This window comes from Carcharodon carcharias, chromosome 10 (assembly GCF_017639515.1).
Source record: "Carcharodon carcharias isolate sCarCar2 chromosome 10, sCarCar2.pri, whole genome shotgun sequence".
In the NCBI taxonomy this organism is placed as follows: Eukaryota; Metazoa; Chordata; class Chondrichthyes; order Lamniformes; family Lamnidae; genus Carcharodon; species Carcharodon carcharias.
Window position 1 is genome coordinate 128,307,632 of NC_054476.1, and position 20,805 is coordinate 128,328,436.

General features: G+C 43.7%; 2 protein-coding genes and 1 long non-coding RNA gene across 14 annotated transcripts in view; 2 read left to right on the plus strand and 1 right to left on the minus strand.

Annotated features, from left to right (window-relative positions):
* LOC121283153 (protein bfr2-like) overlaps positions 1 to 7,164 on the plus strand; it is a 52,617-nt gene extending 45,453 nt beyond the window's left edge. For 10 of the 11 annotated variants that reach the window (XM_041197316.1, XM_041197315.1, XM_041197319.1 and 7 more), the window contains one exon: positions 6,747 to 7,164. In XM_041197316.1, the coding sequence (XP_041053250.1) occupies positions 6,747 to 7,057 (311 nt within the window). In that variant the 3' untranslated portion in view covers positions 7,058 to 7,164. Of the gene's footprint in view, positions 1 to 6,727 lie in introns of all 11 variants that reach the window. The other variant, XR_005944200.1, reaches the window with a different exon arrangement.
* The window catches only part of LOC121283154, a 48,704-nt gene extending 30,570 nt beyond the window's left edge, over positions 1 to 18,134 (minus strand). Inside the window, exons 1-2 of the long non-coding RNA XR_005944201.1 lie at positions 18,016 to 18,134; positions 8,504 to 8,598 (exon numbers count right to left, since the gene is read on the minus strand). This is a non-coding gene — a long non-coding RNA (uncharacterized LOC121283154). The remainder of the gene's footprint in view (positions 1 to 8,503; positions 8,599 to 18,015) is intronic.
* Positions 18,135 to 18,190: 56 nt separating this feature from the next.
* The window catches only part of LOC121283151 (caspase-1-like), a 40,625-nt gene continuing 38,010 nt past the window's right edge, over positions 18,191 to 20,805 (plus strand). For both annotated transcript variants that reach the window (XM_041197312.1, XM_041197311.1), the window contains exon 1: positions 18,191 to 18,326. In XM_041197312.1, coding sequence (XP_041053246.1) covers positions 18,314 to 18,326 — 13 coding nt within the window. In that variant the 5' untranslated portion in view covers positions 18,191 to 18,313. The remainder of the gene's footprint in view (positions 18,327 to 20,805) is intronic.

Below are 20,805 nucleotides of genomic sequence, written 5' to 3' on the forward strand. Positions count from 1 at the left end.
CTTCATATGGAAACTCAGTGCAGATTTACATGAATTCACAATCTCAAATGGAAAAAGCTGCCTTCACAGAATATAAAACAGCCAATTGTTTATTTCAAAAGAACTAGCAAATGCCCAGATCACTGCCATACATTGCTGAATTGAGCATTTCAGAAAACTAGAAAAGTTTCAGCAGGCAGTGAGAGTTATGAGGAAAGAAAGGCTTCACTGTCAATAAATATACAACACCTGTTCATGTCATCCAGCAAAATAAAAGACCTTGGCTCAAAATAGTGCAGAACTTGATATCTTGGCAGGGTCCTTGGAGCATGAATCAAGTAAAAATGGCATTAACATGACAATTCAAAAAGGTGCAGGCCCTGGTATACCTTTGCACAGCCAGGTCTGAGAAGTTCAACAATAAATACAGTCTGCAGAAAGGGAAGCAATCCACACACCCATAGATGTTAAATGGGATTGCTCCCCAGTATTCCTGTACTGATCTAAACCCATGTGGTACACCAATCTGTATTCGTAGTAAAAGGAAGCAAGGAGAGAGTATACCTACGAAAAGGCTTCAAACATTTTAATAAGTGCAACGGTCTTTCTTGCAAGTAGATATGACAATTGTTAAACTCTGTTTCTTCAATGCATGCTTCAGCCGTTTGCCTTGGGCTCTGAAGCTTCAAAGCAAAATAGCAGTTAAAAAAATGAAGCAGAGCAAAAACAGAATTACCTGGAAAAACTCAGCAGGTCTGGCAGCATCGGCGGAGAAGAAAAGAGTTGACGTTTCGAGTCCTCATGACCCTTCAACAGAACTTGAGTGAATCCAAGAAAGGGGTGAAATATAAGCTGGTTTAAGGTGTGTGGGGGTGGGGGGGGTTGGGTGGGGGGAGAGAAGTGGAGGGGGTTGGTGTGGTTGTAGGGACAAACAAGCAGTGATAGAAGCAGATCATCAAAAGATGTCACAGACAACAGAACAAAAGAACACATAGGTGTTAAAGTTGTTGATATTATCTAAACGAATGCGCTAATTAAGAATGGATGGTAGGGCACTCAAGGTATAGCTCTAGTGGGGGTGGGGGGAGCATAAAAGATTTAAAAATATTTAAAAATAATGGAAATAGGAGGGAAAAAGAAAAATCTATATAATTTATTGGACAAAACAAAAGGAAGGGGGAAGAAACAGAAAGGAGATGGGGATGGAGGAGGGAGCTCAAGACCTAAAGTTGTTGAATTCAATATTCAGTCCGGAAGGCTGTAAAGTGCCTAGTCGGAAGATGAGGTGTTGTTCCTCCAGTTTGAGTTGGGCTTCACTGGAACAATGCAGCAAGCCAAGGACAGACATGTGGGCAAGAGAGCAGGGTGGAGTGTTAAAATGGCAAGCGACAGGGAGGTTTGGGTCATTCTTGCGGATAGACCGCAGATGTTCTGCAAAGCGGTCGCCCAGTTTACGTTTGGTCTCTCCAATGTAGAGGAGACCACATTGGGAGCAACGAATGCAGTAGACTAAGTTGGTGGTAATGCAAGTGAAATGTTGCTTCACTTGAAAGGAGTGTTTGGGCCCTTGGACGGTGAGGAGAGAGGGAGTGAAGGGGCAGGTGTTATATCTTTTGCATGGGCATGGGGTGGTGCCATAGGAGGGGGTTGAGGAGTAGGGGGTGATGGAGTGGACCAGGGTGTCCCGGAGGGAACGATGCCTACGGAATGCCGCCAGTGGGGGTGAAGGGAAGATGTGTTTGGTGGTGGCATCATGCTGGAGTTGGCGGAAATGGCGGAGGATGATCCTTTGAATGCGGAGGCTGGTGGGGTGATAAGTGAGGACAAGGGGGACTCTATCATGTTTCTGGGAGGGAGGAGATGGGGTGAGGGTGGATGCGCGGGAGATGGGCCGGATACGGTTGAGGGCCCTGTCAACGACCGTGGGTGGAAAACCTCGGTTAAGGAAGAAGGAGGACATGTCAGAGGAACTGTTTTTGAAGGTAGCATCATCGGAACAGACGGAGGTGAAGGAACTGAGAGAATGGGATGGAGTCCTTATAGGAAGCGGGGTGTGAGAAGCTGTATTCGAGGTAGCTGTGGGAGTCGGTAGGTTTGTAATGGATATTGGTGGACAGTCTATCACCAGAGATTGAGACAGTGAGGTCAAGGAAGGGAAGGGAAGTGTCAGAGATGGACCACGTGAAAATGATGGAGGGGTGGAGATTGGAAGCAAATTAATAAATTTTTCCAAGTCCCGACGAGAGCATGAAGCAGCACCGAAGTAATCATCGATGTACCGGAGAAAGAGTTGTGGAAGGGGGCCGGAGTAGGACTGGAACAAGGAATGTTCCACATACCCCATAAAGCGACAGGCATAGCTGGGGCCCATGCGGGTACCCATAGCCACACCTTTTATTTGGAGGAAGTGAGAGGAGTTGAAGGAGAAATTGTTCAGTGTGAGAACAAGTTCAGCCAGACGGAGGAGAGTAGTGGTGGATGGGGATTGTTCAGGCCTCTGAGGAAGAAGCTAAGGGCCCTCAGACCATCCTGGTGGGGGATGGAGGTGTAGAGGGATTGGACATCCATGGTGAAGAGGAAGTGGTTGGGGCCAGGGAAATGGAAATTGTTGATGTGACGTAAGGTGTCAGAGGAATCACGGATGTAGGTGGGAAGGGACTGGACAAGGGGAGAGAGAAGGGAGTCAAGATAACGAGAAATGAGTTCTGTGGGGCAGGAGCAAGCTGAGACGATTGGTCTACCAGGACAGTTCTGTTTGTGGATTTTGGGTAGGAGGTACAAGCGGGCCATCCGAGGTTGGGTGAATATCAGGTTGGAAGCTGTGGGAGGAAGATCCCCAGAGGACATGTCCTCCTTCTTCCTTAACCGAGGTTTTCCACCCACGGTCGTTGACAGGACCCTCAACCGTGTCCGGCCCATCTCCCACGCATCCGCCCTCACCCCTTCTCCCTCCCAGAAACCTGATAGGGTCCCCCTTGTCCTCACTTATCACCCCACCAGCCTCCGCATTCAAAGGATCATCCTCCGCCATTTCCGCCAACTCAAGCATGATGCCACCACCAAACACATCTTCCCTTCAGCCCCCTTGTCGGCATTCCGTAGGGATCGTTCCCTCCGGGACACCCTGGTCCACTCCTCCATCACCCCCTACTCCTCAAACCCCTTCTATGGCACCACCCCATGCCCACGCAAAAGATGTAACACCTGCCCCTTCACTTCCTCTCTCCTCACCGTCCAAGGGCCCAAACACTCCTTTGAAGTGAAGCAGCATTTCACTTGCATTTCCCCCAACTTAGTCTACTGCATTCGTTGCTCCCAATGTGGTCTCCTCTACATTGGAGAGACCAAATGTAAACTGGGCGACCGCTTTGCAGAACACCTGCGGTCTGTCCGCAAGAATGACCCAAACCTCCCTGTCGCTTGCCATTTTAACACTCCACCCTGCTCTCTTGCCCACATGTCTTTCCTTGGCTTGCTGCATTGTTCCAGTGAAACCCAACGCAAACTGGAGGAACAACACCTCATCTTCTGACTAGGCACTTTACAGCCTTCCGGACTGAATATTGAATTCAACAACTTTAGGTCTTGAGCTTCCTCCTCCATCCCCAACCCCGTTCTGTTTCTTCCCCCTTCCTTTTGTTTTTTCCAATAAATTATATAGATTTTCCTTTTCCCACCTATTTCCATTATTTTTAAATCTTTTATGCTCCCCCCACCCCCACTAGAGCTATACCTTGAGTGCCCTACCATCCATTCTTAATTAGCACATTCATTTAGATAATATCACCAACTTCAACACCTATGTGTTCTTTTGTTCTGTTGTCTGTGACATCTTTTGATCTGCTTCTATCACTGCTTGTTTGTCCCTACAACCACACCACCCCCCTCCATTTCTCTCCACCCACCCAAAACCCCCCTCCCACACACACACCTTAAACCAGCTTATATTTCACCCCTTCCCTGGATTCACCTAGTTCTGTTGAAGGGTCATGAAACGTCAACTCTTTTCTTCTCCGCTGATGCTGCCAGACCTGCTGAGTTTTTCCATGTAATTCTGTTTTTGTTTTGGATTTCCAGCATCTGCAGTTTTTTTGTTTTTATCAGGATATTAAGAGTACTATTGACCAACACTGCAGGTCACCCATTGGAAGACAATGTGGAATTCCAAGCACTGAACCTATGACAAACACAAGCTCATAAGCAACAGCCAAACTCTCCCCACAGGGAGGAGACAGGTAAATAAGGCATCAAAATAACTCATTCAGAGTTATTTCTTCAATTCCTGATCCATGCAGCTGTTGAGAACTAGCCCTATTTGTATCTTTGAATGTCTGCTTGAAGGTTGTATGGCCTCTTTTTTTCTTGGTACCTTAATTTCCATAGAAATTTCCTGTTACTCTGGCCTCCATTCTGCTGCACAAAGCATACTCTGAAAAGACATAAGCCATTATAGTAATCTAATTACACTAGCTGTACTTTATGGCCATACAGACCAACATCAGCTTGCCTCACAGGTGAGATCTGCTCTTGCAGTTAAGGGAGTCTGAAGTCAGATTCTATTCCTGAAATTAGAGTACAGATCTCTCCAACTGGCAGCATGTATGGCGATTGTCACCATATAGGAAAAGATTTCCCACTAATTCTAGTAGATAGTTTGTTTTTTTTTTAAGTTCCCATTATACATACAATAAAAAGGCTTTGAGCAGAAATTTATTGAATATACTTCTCCAATATGTAGGATATATCATAATTTGATAATACCTCCAGTGTTTGTGTGGACTGGAATTAAAACAAATTATCATTTATGTATCCAATTGTGCTTTCTCCTTCGTTCTTTATTGGGAGGATTCATGTCTATGTCTATCAGCATCTCAAGCCCATCCTACGTTTTTTGGTTTGCCTTGTGCTGTAATTAGATCATCTTTTGGAATATTATACAATGCAGAAATATGAGATTATACATAACTCTGTCCAGCACAATGGAGTTGCACCCATCCAGACAAGTGAAAAATATTCCATAACACTCTTGTAGTTGGTAGAGAGGCTTTGGGGACTAAAGAGAACTCCCTGCAGAATACTCAGCCTCTGATCTGCTCTTGTAGTCATGGCATTTAGGATGTTGATAGAGAACTTGCTAATGGTAATGCCATGATAAAAGCAAAAAACTGCAAATGCTGGAAATCCAAAACAAAAATAAAAATACCTGGAAAAACTCAACAGGTCCAGCAGCATCTGCGGAGAGGAACACAGCCAATGTTTCGAGTCCGCATGGCTTTTCAACTTCAATAATGATAATGCCATGTTGTCTAGGTCTTGCAACATGTAGAAATGTACTGCCTCATGGGGAATTGTGAATGGAGCTGAACACTGCATTCACCCATGAACCCTAATCATAAAACAATGATGAAGCATGCTAAATATGGTTGGGCCTAGGAAGCTGCCATGAGGAACTCCTGGAACGATGGACTGGGCCGATATAATTGGCCTCCAGTGACCACAACATGAAAGTTTACCCCTGATACCAACTGACTTCAGTTTTAGTGGAACTCCTTGGTGCCACAGTTTGTCGAAATCTGTCTTAACACCAAAAGCCTCACCTGGAATTCAGCTCGCATCCAAATTTGGCCCAAATGAGGTCTGGACAAAGTGATTCTGGTGGAACCCAAACTGAGAATAATTGAACAGCTTACTGGTGAAGTAAGTGTTGCTTAATAGCAATGTTGACAATTTTCCCATCACTTTGGTGAGTAGCAGTGTTATTGAACTGGTTGGATTTGTCCTGCTTGGACAGAAAATACCTGGCTGATTCTTCCACACACTCTGTTTGGTGCTAGTGTTGTATCTGCACTAGAACAGCTTAACTAAAGATGTGGTTTGTTCTGGAACACAGGCGGCTGGCATATTGTCAGGGTCCATAGCCTTTTCTTTGTCCTATATACTCAGCCATTTCTTGATGTACCCTGGAATTAATCGAACTGAATACTGGTATCTGTGATGGTGAAGACTACAGGAACCTGCTAAGAAGGATCATTAACTTGACAATTTTAGCTGAAGGTAGTTGCAAATACTTAGCCTCTTTTGCACTCAAATGCTGGGTTTCACCACCATTGCAGATGGGGATTTTCATGGAGCTTCCTTCCCCTCCCTCCTTCCATTTAGTTGTTTAGTTACCACCATTCATGACTGTATGTGGCAGGACTGCAGAGCTTTGACATTGTATCATTTGTATTTGAGAAATTTGCATGGTGATACATATTTAAAGTACACTGAACTCTAACAAAAACAAATGGTCAATCAACATATGTAAAGAGAAAAATGTATTAACAATTAAAGATAATCCTTTGAGGTATATTGCTATTTAGGTACCCTAATATTGCTTGTTAGAAAGTCTGGATGTTGGATAATGAAAGGATTAGTATTTGCTATGATATTTTCCAGTTAAATAGCCATCCCACACTTAGTATCTCGGCTTATGCATCAAAAATAGTAATTTAAACATGGAACTGGAATATGATCAATTCCTGCGGAACTATAATTTGCCCAGAGTCTGCATCTTCAGAAGAGAAAGAGGGAAAATGAGAATACTGAGGGAGAGGGAACTTCATTTACTACAGAATGCAAGCCCTCAATTAAAACATATTGTTAAAGTATCATGAAATATGTTCGGTAACATGTGTACAAGAAATCGTTCAAGGAATTTGTTTTTAATTATAAAATACATTTAAGCTTTGTTTATAATTTTTTTTAGATCACTGTTTGTTTTCTAGTATTCCAGGTGAAAGCCATAAAAGATATTGAAGACTATTATGAGAAGATAAAGAGGTCTGTTGATGGAAGAATTCCTGCTGGTGGTTATTACGAGAAGGTAAAGAGGAATATAGATGACGATGTAGATGGCGATGAGGACTATGATGAGGATGATGATGACGAAGATATTGATTATGAGGACTCAAGGAATAAAGCTAAGCGACATGTGCACAGAGCCAGAAAAGCATTAGATGAAGAAAGGGAGAAAAGAGAATATGAGTATTATTCTCGTGGGAAATTTGCCAGGGATATTGATGACTATGTGCGTTAGCTACAGTATTAGTGGTCCATTGCTTTGTCAGATGTTCAAAATGTAATTTGTCCATACAGTGTCTACCTAAAAGAAGTAATAAGAGGAAATAAAGATTTCTACATGTCTCCATTTGATTTTCTTAGTCATACAGTTTACATTTATAGTTTAAGCTTAGTGTTTGCTGTTGGTGACCTGATCACTTTTATTGCAGAATTCATTCAGTTTTGAGTGTGATCTTGAAACACACTTGTATCATGCGTTGTGTACATAAGAAGCTTAAGGGACTTTAATCTGAAATCTACAGAAGAAAAAATTCCCTCCAACTGATGTTTGATTGAAATTTCTGCTCAAAGCAAAGTGATTTCAAGGATGCTTCTAAGCTCTGGCCTAAGTTGCCATATTGAAAAGGATTGCTGGATAATGTAACCTCTCAATATATGTAGGTAGAAATTTGGCAGAAATCTATTCATCATGTGCATATAGGGTTAATTCTGCAATTCTACACGATTAGCAGGAAGCTACAAGTCAGAGTGCTGTTTGCAAGTACAGCCCTCTGCTGGTGGAACAGGATGGTGGAATCACTCCTCCAATCCACCTTGATAATCAATAGCAAATTATTTAGTTAATAAATAGTAAGTAATAACACCAGAGTTGTTAACTTGCAGTGTAAAGATTATGTCTGAATGATGTAAAGAGCTCTGGCAGGAGCAAAAGTGAATGCAAAACATATCTGCAGACTGGTCTATCATACTTGCATGTGGCGTTTGTGTATGATAAGTGCACCTCACACTTAAATGTGTTAAACATCATTTTCAGATTAGCAACAAATCGCAGCCAAGTACATTTGTGTTCTGATTATGTTATTGGTTTAATGAGTCAGAGAAAATGAACTTAAATCCCACCATGATAGTTTGAGAATTTAAGTTTTTAAAAATTTGGCAATAAAACGCTGGTATCAGTAAAAATGACATTAAAGCTGTCAGATTGTCCTTCAATATCGTTTAGACTGCTGTCTTTACCCAGTCTGGCATATATGTGACCCCTTACAATGTGGTTGATTCTTAAGTGTTTTAGTAAGCCACTCAGTTGTATCAAAGAGTAACATTTCAAAAAGGTGGCCTACTATCACATTATCATGGCAACCAGAGATGAGCAATAAATGCGATCCTCGCTAATGATGGTCACATCTGAAGACTGAAAATTTTAATCGAAGGAGTAAGAAATCAACAGATGTCAAACAGGAACAAAAACTACCAGTGAAGAAGTACAAAAAAGATACGGAAACTACCAATCAAGAAGCAGCAGTCAGCAAGGAGCGGTGGAAACAATTAAATCATAAAATATATCCATGCAATTCTTTTAACTGCCATCTTGTTTTGTCGGATGATCCAAAAGGATAGAACCAAAAATAAATTTGGCAACAAACAAACACTTTTTCATTCACAACAAAATGGGTTAAATTACCTCTACAGTGTTTGAAATAACATTTTCTTTGAAATCCTGCCCTTGAGCATCAGGATCGAATACAGTGATTCCTCGGTAAATTTGTAGTTGCATTCCTGAGAAGTGAATCAGATTTTCCCATTACAATCAATGTAAAAGTTGTAGTTGGGTTCTGAAAAACATTTCTCATCAGAAAAAAAACATTGAAACACTAGCCCTATAAATTGAAATATTGTACATTCCCAAATTCCTATATTCATAAGTGAAATAACTTTAAAAAAATTTAAAAATATAAAGAAATATGCTCTTCCTACTTGCATCCCACTCACCTTTCCCCTATTCAATCCCCACTCCTGACTCTCCCCCAACTGCTGACTCTCTGTCTCCCCAACTCTCGCCGCTCCTCAACTTTCACCCACTCCCGAGGCTCTCCTCCCCCAACTCTTCTCCACTCGCCATCTCTCTCCCACTCACCAACTCTCCCCAGCTCACATATTAACTAACATATTTTTCATTATATTATGGTTTATTGTAAAGTAGGTTTATGGTTGTGAGTGCAATGGTTCTGTCTATGTGATTTAATTGAATTAGTGTCAGACTGCAAGCTTGAGATTATCAAAAGAAGTTGGGGTAAAAGGCATTTGAAATGCTAACGAGTAAAAACAGATGAGGGCTTAGCATATAGGATGTGAAGGAAATTTGCATGTTTAGATACTTGAAGGGGTTGTTTAGGTTTTAAAGGGATGATAGGATGTGTATAACTAACAAGATAAGCAAGACAAGCAGTGTGTTTATTTTTCCCAAAGGTACTGACCATATTGGCAACATGAGAGATTTTTATATTATGGGAAAATTAAATTTCCAAAGACATATAGAACAATGAAATTTACAGATTAAAGAGAGAGAAACATATAAAGAGGTATGGAAGACTGTTGGGGGTCCATGTAAGATGTAAGAGGACCGTGTAAAACAGACCTGGAGTCAGCCACTTTAGCAGAAGTCTGCTGTGTCTAGTAACCAAGGGTAGAGGAAAGCCTTTGGAATGCCACTGTTGAGTGGGTGCTGTGGTAAACTTGCTGGCTTGCTATTTAAATTTAAAATCTATTTTGTTCTGTTGCCTTAAAGGGGTATGTAGTTGAGATTCAGATTAATTACGAATTTTGGAATTTGTTTTTGTATTAAGTAACTGTAATCTTATGTATGCGCTTGAAAGCTTTTCTTTTGTTAATAGATGTTTTAATTTAGTTTTTTAACATCTCATTGCTTCTGAATTCAGTGCACATATCTTGTAATAAGTACAAATTGCAAAACCGTTGTGATAGCGTGACCATGTTTCCCTTGTGGATTTGGTCCTCCTGACACATACCACCTACCATGTCATGACACTCACCAACTCTCTCCCGCTCCCAGACACACTCCCGCTCGCTGACTCTCCTACTCCCCGACTCTACCCTGCTCCCCAACTATCTCCCGCCCCGTGACACTCTCCCACTCCTCGACACACTCCTGCTCGCCGACTCTCTCTGGCTCCTTGACACACTCCAGTCCCCGACTCTCTCCGGCTCTCCAACTCTCTCCTGCTCGCTGACCTTTCCTACTTGACGACTCCTGCTTGCTGCTTCCCTCTGCTGTGAGTGAGAGTTCAGGAGAAATGTGGCGACAGGGAGCAAGTGAGGGAGCATTTGGAGCAGCAAATGGGAAGGAGGACAAGATAAGGAAGAAGAGTGGGAGGGGCAGCAAGCAGGAGGGACAGCGAGCAGAAAAGAATTGGCAAATGGGAGAGTGGGAGACGTAATTTAATGCCCTCCCCATGGCAAGTTTGGTGGCAGGGGTTAAGGTGAGAGGGTGGCCATTGGGCAGCTCCACCACAATTAAGTCCATGACACAAAAGCCAATGGGCTGCCTTCTATTCTGCTGCCAACTGAGGCCCTTAAGTAGGCAATTAATGCCAACTTAAAGACCTCATACTGCCACTGTTAGTATTATAACCCAGCAGTGGGTCGGGGTCATGCTATACAGGGATCTTGTCAAGCAAACCTGTGGGGAGTTTCTAGGCTTCCAAGCGGGCTCCCTTGTTCAAAGGCACTCAGATTGAATGGGCCCAGCATCAGGAAGGAAGAAGCACATAGAGATACCCCCTGCCTTTGTTGCTGACCCCTCCCCTGTGATTCCCCCTTCCCACCATCACTCACCTGTGGCCTAGGAGCCAGCGACCGTACTAGGCCTCTGGTGTGTGTCATATGGCATGAGCCACCACCTCATCGGTGCTGCCATTGTTCAATAGTGCTGCCAGCCTGTGTTTGGCCGGAAGATCTCAGCAGTCGGGACTTCCACCCCCACCCCCCACCGGATCCTTGATCCCAGGGAAGACCTGTCATGTCCAGTTAAGTGCCTAAGTGGCATTTAATTTGGCAGGCTTTCCATAAAAGTAGAGATGCAGGGCTCCCGCAGGCTCTTCAACCAGTGGGTGAAACTCCTGTCGCCACCATTTAATCCAGCCTGGGGAGCTGGAGGACTGGTGCGTGAGAGAGAGGCAGGGAGTGGGAGAGAATCGGCGAGCAGGAGAGGCCGCTCCAAAATGGTGCCAATTGGGCAGAAGTTCTGTTGCTAAGTGCATTTGCTGGCCCTGTTTTATCCACAAGGCTAAACAGGAACGATATTGAATGAAGCAACTTAAAACAGGGACTTACTGTATATAGGACTTCTCGTAGCTATCACTATGAACTGAATAAAGAGGAAGCAGACTATACCAGAATGATTCAATGTGACCCAGCCAGGATGAATTACTTCCTAATTGTACTGAATACAGAATATTTTGAAACAGTAACATATAACATATGCCACTATTTTTAATGATTTAATGGCAAGACTGACCATTTACTACGCAAGATGAGAGGCTTGTAAGCCTAAACCTAATCAATGGCATTATAGAAACATAGGAGCAGGAGTAGGCCAATCAGCCTGTCAAGTCTGCTCTACTAATCGAACATCATGATTATCTACCTCTTACACCATTTTTCCCCACAATCCACAGGTCCCTTATAGTCATTAGTATCCAAAAATCTATTGATTTCTGTTTTAAACATGCTCCATGATTGAGTTTCTGCAGCCCTCTGGGATAGAGAATTCCAAAGATTCACCACGCTCTGAATGAAGAAATTCCTCCTCATCTCAATCTTAAATGGCCTACCCCTTATCCTGAGACTGTACCCCCTGGTTCTAGGCTCACCAGCAGGAACATCCTATCAACATCTACCATGTTTTGCCCTGTAAGAATTTTGTAAGTTTCAGTGTGATCACCTCTCAGTCTTCAAAATTCTAGAAAATACAGGCCCAGTCTCCTCGATCTCTCCTCATAAGACAATCTCACCATCCTAGGGATTAGTTTGGTGAACCTGCATTGCACTCCCTCTATGGCAAGTATATCCTTCCTTAGATAAGACCAAAACTGTACACAATACTCCAGGTGCTGTCTCACCAAGGCTCTATACAATTGCAGTAAGACATCTTTACTCCCGTACTCAAATCCCCTTGCAATGAAGGCCGACATACCATTTGCCTTCCTAATTGTTTGCTGCACCTGCATGCTAGCTTTTAGTAACTCATGAACAAGGACACCCAGGTCCCTTTGAATATCAACACTTCCCAATCTCTTACCATTTAAGAAATACTCTGCCTTTCTGTTTTTTCTACCAAAGTGTATAACTTCACATCTATTCACATGATATTCCATCTACCATGTTCTTGCCCACTCAGTTAGCCTATCCAAATTCCCTTGAAGCCTACTTGCATTCTCCTCACAACTCACATTCCCACCTAGTTTTGTGTCATCAGCGAATTTAAAAATATTACATTTGATCCCCACATCCAAATCACTTACATAGATTGTGAACAGCTGTAGCCCCAGCACTGATCCTTGCAGTGCCACACTAGTAACAGTCTGCCATCCTGAGAATGACCTGTTTATTCCTATTCTCTGTTTTCCATCTGTTAACCAATTCTCAATCCATGCCAGTTTATTACCCACAATCCCACGTGCTCTAATTTTGTTTACTAACCTCCTGTGTGGGACCTTATCAATAGCCTTCTGAAAATCTAAAAACATCACATCCACTGGTTCTCCTTTATCTATGCTACAAGTAACATCTTCAAAAAGCTCCAACAGGTTCGACAAACATGATTTCCCTTTCATAAATCCATGTTGACTCTGCTCAATCGTATCATTATTTTCAAAGTGTCCAGTTATCACATTCTTTAATAGATTCTAACATTATCAAGCCTAATTAATATTTGAATGGTAGCAGTGATATTTTTTTAAAGGAAATGAGAAAACTAAGGCATGAATTTTGGTCTCTAATGAGGAAACAATGTGATTAATTATATATAACGCTTACATATTTCGAAACAGACATAGCTACAAATATCTCAAGTTGTACACCTTCTCACTTATCTCAACTAGAATTTTAACCTTTAATTCTTATATCCTATCTACTCCATCCACTATGATTCCATTATACCCACAACGTCCACATTTTCTGCATATACTAACTCTTCTAAGTCAGTCACATATGCTTCTGGACCTCCGCCAGTTCTCTATATCTCCATATGTTCAAACGCTTCTGCTTCATTTATGTTATACTGTTATTTCAGGCTTGGCCAACCGTGGCCTGCAAGAAGCCCTTCAATGTGGTCCCTGGATCGATTGGTGAAAATGCCAACAAGATGGGTCAGTGAGTTTCAAGATTCCTGCAGGGACTGCTCCTCCAATCACAGCCTGTTTCTCTCCCGTATTTGCTGCTGATAGGCTCAATGGTGAGCCAACAGCAGCAAACATGGGAGAGAATCAGGTGGTGATTGGAGGTGCAGCAAACACTGGAAACTGTATGTGAAGATAGAGGCATTTTGGAGCATGCGCGGGGCCTCTGCTCACCACGCCATGTGGCTCTGTCTGCTTTCTTGCAGTTTTGGCCCAGCTCAGGCTGCATTTCTGGCTCTTGGAGCTCCTCTTAGCAGGCGCCCGCATTTGGGTGCCACTATGACTCAGGCCTCTCTCCATATCTCTCTGCCACTCTCATCGCACCAACCCCACCGCCCACTCCAGCCAATTTTTTGTGAGGGTGAGCGTGTGTATGGGGATGGGTAAGTGAGTGAGTGTGTGTGAGGATCGGTTAGTGAGTGTGTGTGAGAGGTTGGGTGAATGAGTGTATGTGAAGATGGGTGAATTACTGAGTGAGTATATGTGAATATGGATGAATGAGTGAGTGTTTGTGGGTGAGTGTATGTACGTATGTGTGTCTGTAAAATTCATGTTTAATGTTGTGCCAAACCCTATCTTTCTGAAATTTGCTCATTGGCCCCCTGAGCCTGAGAAAAATTGAAATGTGGCCCCTCAGGCGAAAAGGTTGGACAAGCCTGCTTTATTTCCTTACTGCTTTTTCCTTGACCTATGATTCCCTTAGATTTAGTATTGTTTTGGTATAGTGATGTGTGTTGTTTTCCCTCACCTCCCCATCCTCCCCCTTCCATCTGAATCTTTTTGATTATTCTTCATACATAAACATCTTCCTCCTCTACTTCCTGGTTTAAATAGTCCCCTCTATCAATCACAACCCCAGTTAAACTCCATGAGCCATTTTATTCTTCAGTATTGAAAAAGCAAATAGACACTTCCTTTAAAATATCACAAAATATTTAGGGATGAAGAATGGCCACATCACCCATCTTAATTCATGCATTCAGTGCAACCAAACACTTCCCCTCAGGCTGAATAGCCCAAGTTTCTGAAGTTGTTCCTCATAACATAAACCACTGACACAAGGTATCAACCTAATGGCTTTTTTTGTGCTGTCTCCAGCATTTGAACCTTTCGATAAAAACAAAAAAACTGCAGATGCTGGAAATCCAACCTTTCCTTTGTTTTTTTGGTGACCAGAATTAAACATAATATGCAAGGTGAGCCCTGACCACATCACTTCATAGTTTCATCACAACTTCCATTGACTAGTTTTGGCTAATGTCTTAAATCTGTTGGCTTTATTAATTGCTACTCTCCATTGTCTGGATATGTTGAGAATTTAAGGCTCCCAAGTTCCTTTCAACTTCATCCCTAACTATTAAACAACATTCATGTCTACATTGCCTTTTTCCCTTCCTATGTGTAATACCTTACATCTGTTTGCATTACATTTTAGCTGCCATACTGCAGCTCACTCACATATTTTGTTTAGCACCATCTCCCTCGATTCCTCCACTGTTGCTAAATTATCAGATGGCTTATCCAACATCCAGTAATGGGTGAGCAGAAATTTCCTCCAATTAAACATTGGGAAGAGTGAAGCCGTTGTTTTCGGTCCACGCTCCAAACTCCATTCCCTAGCTACCGACTCCATCCCTCTCCCCGCAACAGTCTGAAATTAAGCCAGTTTGTTTGCAACTTTGATCCTGAGATGAGCTTCCAACCTCACGTTTACCGAGACCACCTATTTCCACCTCTGTAACAATACTTAACTTTGCCCGTCTCAGCTCACCCGCTTCTGAAGTAATCATCCATGCATAATTAGCCTTAGACTCGACTATTCAAGCACCCCTGGCTGGTCTCCCACATTGTACCCTCCGTAAACTTGAAGTCATCCAAAATTCTGCTCTCCGTGTCTTAACTCATAGGAAGTCCTGTTCCCCATCAGTCTTGTACTCACCGACCTACACTGGCTCCCAGTCAAGCAATTTAAATTTTACATTCCTCATCCTTGTTTTCAAATTCCTCCATGGTCACGCCCCTCTCTTTCTCTGTAATCACCTTCAGCCTCACAACCTTCTAAAATATCTGTGCTCCACTATTTCTGGTCTCTTATGCATTCCCAATCATAATTGCTCCACCATGGGTGGCCGTGCCTTCAATTGCTCAGACTCCAAGTTCTGGAATTCCCTGACAATTCCCTACCTCACTTTCCACCTTTAAGACACGCCTTAAAATCTACTGTCTCCCTATATGGTTGGCTGTCATACTTTGTTTTATATTGTGCCTGCGAAGTGCCTTGGGATGCTGGCACAATTGAAGGCAGGGAACACATAAAATAAAATGGGTGGCTAGCAGCCCCCTCCTTCCCGCCCACTCCTGAGCTATCCCCCATATTATGATGGGTGGGTCAGGTGTCAGCCAGCCCACTCACTTGTTTTAGGCCCTTAAGATTTTTTTGTCTTTCACAGGATGTGGGCATCGCTGGCTAGGCCAGTATTTATTTCCCATCCCTAACTGTCCTTCAGAAGGTGGTGGTGAGTCATCTTCTTGAACTGCTGCAGTCCATGTGATGTAAATACACCCAGAGTCTGTTAAGGAAGGGAGTTCCAGGATTTTGACCCAGCAACAGTAAAGGAATGGCAATAAGGTTCCAATTCAGAATGGGGTGTGATTTAGTGGGGAACTTGCAGGTGGTGGTGTTCCCAACCATCTGCTGCCCTTGTCCTTCTAGGTGGTAGAGGTCATGGGTGGGAAGTGCTTTCAAAGGAGCCTTGGTGAGTTGCTGCAGTGCATCTTGTAGATAGTACACACTGCTGCTATTGTGCATTGGTAGTGTTGGGAGTGAATGTTGCAGGTGGTGGATTAGGTGCCAGTCAAGCAGGTTGCTTTGTCCTGGATGGTGTTGAGCTTCTTGAGTGTTGTTGGAGCTGCACTCATCCAGGCAAATTGAGAGCATTCCATCACACTCCTGACTTGTGCCTTGTAGATGGTGCAACAGGCTATGGGGAATCAGGAGGTGAGTTACCCACTGCAGAATTCCCAGCCTCCGACCGGCTCTTATAGTCATAGTATTTATGTGGCTGCTCCAGTTCAGTTTCTAGTCATTGCTAACCCCCACGTGTTGTGTAAATGTTACTTACCACTTAGCAGCCCAAGCCTGAACATTGTCAAGGTATTGCTGCATATGGATACGGACTGCTTCAGTAGCTGAGGAGGCATGAATGGTGCTGAACATTGTGCAATCATCAGTGAACATCCCAACTTCTGATCTTATGAATGAGGGAAGGTCATTGATGAAGCAGCGGAAGATGAGTGGGCCTAGGACACTACCCTGAGGAACTCCTGCAGCGATGTCCCAGGAATGAGATGACTTACATCCAGAAACCACAACCATCCTCCTTTGTGCTAGGTATGACTCCAACCAATGGAGATCTTTCCCTCTTTTTCCCATTGACTTTGGTTTTTCTTGGGCTCCCTGATGTCAAACACTGTCACTCTCTTGAGTTCAGCTCTTTTGTCCACATTTGGACCAAGGCTATAAATAGGTAATGAATGGAGTTGCCCTGGATGAATCCAAACTGAGTGTTAATTAGCAGGATATTGCTGAGTAAGTGTTGCTTGATAACATTGTCAACAAACCCTTCCATCACTGCTGATAATTGAGAGTAGACTGGCTAATTGGCTGGGTCAGATTTGTCCTGCTTTTTGTGGACAAGACGTACCTGGGCAATTTTCCACATTGCCAGATAGATGCCAGTGTTGTAGCTGTACTGGAACAGCTTGGCTAGGGGCGCAGCTAGTTCTGTAGCACGTCTTCAGTACTATTGTCAGGGCACATAGCCTTTGCAGTATTCCATGCCTTCGGTTGTTGCCAATTAAAGGCCTTTTTCCACTTCCGCCATCATAATACAGTGGGTGGGAGAAGGTGGAAGGAAAGTGGCCAGCAATCTACTAATTTTCCAACTCGGGGTAAAAGTGGCAACCGGGGGATGGGGTGGGGGGAAGGGGGAAGAGGGGGTGAGGACTGTGACACCAGGGCACCCTTTTTGTGCCTCCCCTTCTGGCCTCTTAATCCCATAACCCTTGATTCCCTTACTGATTAAAAATCTGTCTATCTCAGCCTTGAACATACTTAACGACGCAGCCGCTACATCCCTCTGCGGTAAAGAATTCTACAGATTCACTACCCTGTGAGAAGAAATTCCTCGAGTCTATTTTAAACAGGCAAACCTTTACTCTGAGATTATGCCCTCTGGTCCTAGACTCTCCCACAAGGGAAAACAACTTCTCAGCATCTACCCTGTCAAGCCCCCTAAAAATCTTATGTTTCAATAAGGCCACCCCTCATTCTTCTAAACTCCAGTGAGTACAGGCCCAACCTACTCAACCTTTCATAAGGAAATCCCTCTATACCTGGGGTCACAGGGCACCTGGTCCTGTGTCGACAGAACAAGCCACGGCCTGACGACTGGTTCACTAGGTTGATCCCAGTTGAAATCAGCAATGGGCGAGCAATACGCCCCTTCCCCCCTTCAGTTCACGCCCGAGGAATCCAAATCACTGATACAGAGTAGAAATAGTAACAGTTCCAACATAGGGCTTTGGGGTACCTCACTCATTCTTACCTCCATCATGCTATTCCCTATTTTAGCGGTGCCCTTCCTTTCCTATCCCTCACCTATTCCCAAGTTTTGCTCAGCATTGTCTCGAAAAAAATTAGTAACTTCCTTGCGCAACTTTCAGCAATTGCCTTTTGTCTGTTCGGATCACCCCTCCCCGGTTTTCAGTTCCTTACATCTCTGCTTCGGAAAAACCTCCCTTATTGACTTGTTGGAGAGTAAAACGGTCCCTGTGAGCTCCTCGCCCAGTTTGACTCTTTTCGCTGGTGAATCTTGAATCCTCCCGTTCCTCGCCCGATATCCTAGTGCACAATGCCCGAGGCGCTGGGTTCTTGGGCTGGAATATTTGGCGCGAACTTGAAACTTTCATCCGATCGGAAATGAAGCAAAATCGAAACTTCTCTTTGCTTGGAGACCGGAAAGACAGCCGAGGTATCGGACCCTCGTCATTTCCAAGTGGGCTGACAAAGGAGGATGGAGGCGGCAGGTAAATGTCTGTAACTATGTGAACTGGATGGTAAACGGGGTAAAGAAATTAGAATCTGCAGCTGCCCTGGGTTTGGGAATCGGGCTGTTCCGTGAATTGAACTGTGTGAGTTCGCCCGGATCCGGTTCGCACTGAGCGGCCGTTTAACGCTGATTGAAAAGTGAGAGAGTGAAATGTGCGGACGTCTCACTGAGAAACGGTGTTATCCTGTCCATAACAAAAGCAGAATTACCTGGAAAAACTCAGCAGGTCTGGCAGCATCGGCGGAGATGCTCCCAGACCTGCTGAGTTTTTCCAGGTAATTCTGCGTTTTGGATTTCCAGCAGTTTTTTTGTTTTTATCTTCTTGTTCTTATCCTGTCCATGCCTGCCCTGATTTACTAGTCGGTTGGCCATTGCTAAGCCGTTCATTCCACTTCCGCAGACTCCCTATAGGCTTTCGCAAGGCAAGTTGGTTATTAAAAATCAAAAAGAAACAGATGGCATGCTGCACAGGGCGCCTGGGTTCGGTGTCAACAGAGCAAGCAATGACTTGACTCGACTGGCTCACTAGGTTGATCCCAGGTATAGAGGGAGTTTCTTATGAGAGGTTGAGTAGGTTGAGCCTGTTCTCATTGGAGTTTAGAAGAATGAGGGGTGGCCTTATTGAAACATATAAGATTCTTAGGGGGCTTGACAGGGTAGATGCTGAGAAGTGGTTTCCCCTTGTGGGAGAGTATAGGACCAGAGGGCATAATCTCAGAGTAAGGGGTCACCCATTTAAAACAGAGATGAGGAATTTCTTCTCTCAGAGGGTTGTCAATCTGTGGAATTCTTTACCACAGAGGGTTGTAGCGGCTGCATCGTTAAGTATATTCAAGGCTGAGATAGACAGATTTTTAATCAGTAAAGGAATCGAGAGTTATGGGGAAAAGGCAGGAAAGTGGAGTTGAAGATTATCAGATCAGCCACGATTTCATTGAGTGGCGGAGCAGATGCGATGGGCTGAATGGCCTACGTCTGCCCCGACATATTATGGCCTTATGGAATCCTTTGCCATTCAGCCTGAGGAATCCTCACTGAGACCAGCAATCTAAACCACGAGATGAAAATTAGTTTACTCAATGTCAGTTACATACTGAAAGAAAAAGGAAGATGGCATTTAAGAGAGAGAGAGAAAAGATTTTTTTTAAATCTCCAAAAATATTTAAAGTATGAGACTCCACACTTTCTGTCAGAACCCTGACTGTAAGATGTCAAGGACAGGGAGGCTCAAGTCGAAGTGGGTCAGAGGGATGGCAGATGACAGGAGCTGGTGTCGTTATTACAGACAGAATAGAGATATCCAGCAAAGCTATCCCCTAATCCACCATTGGTCTCCCTGATGTTGAGAAAACCACGTGGTGAGCAGCAAGCACTGTTTCCTGGGTAGGGAGAAGTACAAGGTAATTCCTGTCTCTCCCAGACGAGCGTTTGGGACCTTGAAAAATGGAGTGGCAGGAGGTAAAAGGACAGGTATTGTACCTCCTGCAATCAAATGAGAAAGGAACAGGGATTAGATATATACAGCGGTGGACCAGGGTGTCATGGTGGAAATGGTCACTTTGAAATGCTGAAAGGAGGTAGAGGGAAGGATGTGGTTGGTGGTGGATTTGCAGTAAAGGTAGCAGAAATGGCCAAGATTAATCTGTCAAATACAGAGACTTGTGGGGTGGAAGATGATAAGTAGATCTTCTGTGTTTTTTTTTACCAGTCCATCAATGTATCAGTTACTATGGAGCTCTCTCAGGAACGTAAATCTTTTCAGTCAAGTTTCTGCTCGATTCACGTTATTAGATAACTGCTTATGTCAGTATTTTCTTTGGAATAAAACAATTCCAAACTGTGGCATTGGCTCTGAGGATCTCTCTTTGAGAGAATGAATTTGAGGGGATCTCAGAGAGAGCAGCTTGGAGGGGATCTTATTAAGAACTGCCCTGAGGGATCTCATGTGAGAATGATCTGAGACGGAGATCTCATTTAGAAGGTGGTCTGTCATTGAGTCAATCTCCGGGATCTTATTGAAAAAATAGATCTGATAGGGTAATTATATTAGGTGATTTTAACTTTCCCAACATTAATTGCGAGAGACATAGTGTTAAGGGCTTGGATGGAGTGGATTTCTTGAAATGTGTACAGGAGAACTTTTTAGATCAATATGTCGAGGGTCCAACAAGGGATGGTGCAGTGCTAGACCTAATTCTGGGGAATGAAGCTGGACAGGTGGCTGAGGTGGTGGTGGGGGAGTATTTTAGTGATAGCGACCACAACATGTTACAATTTAAGCTTGTTATGGACAAAGAAATAGACAAGTTGCAAAAAAATGTTTTGGATTAGGGGAGAGTGGATTGTAGTAAAATAAGGCAGGATCTGGCCAAGGTAGACTGGGAACAGCTACTTGTGGGGAAATCTACAGAGGAGCAGTGGGGGGGGTTCAAAAAGGAAATGGGGAGGGTACAGGC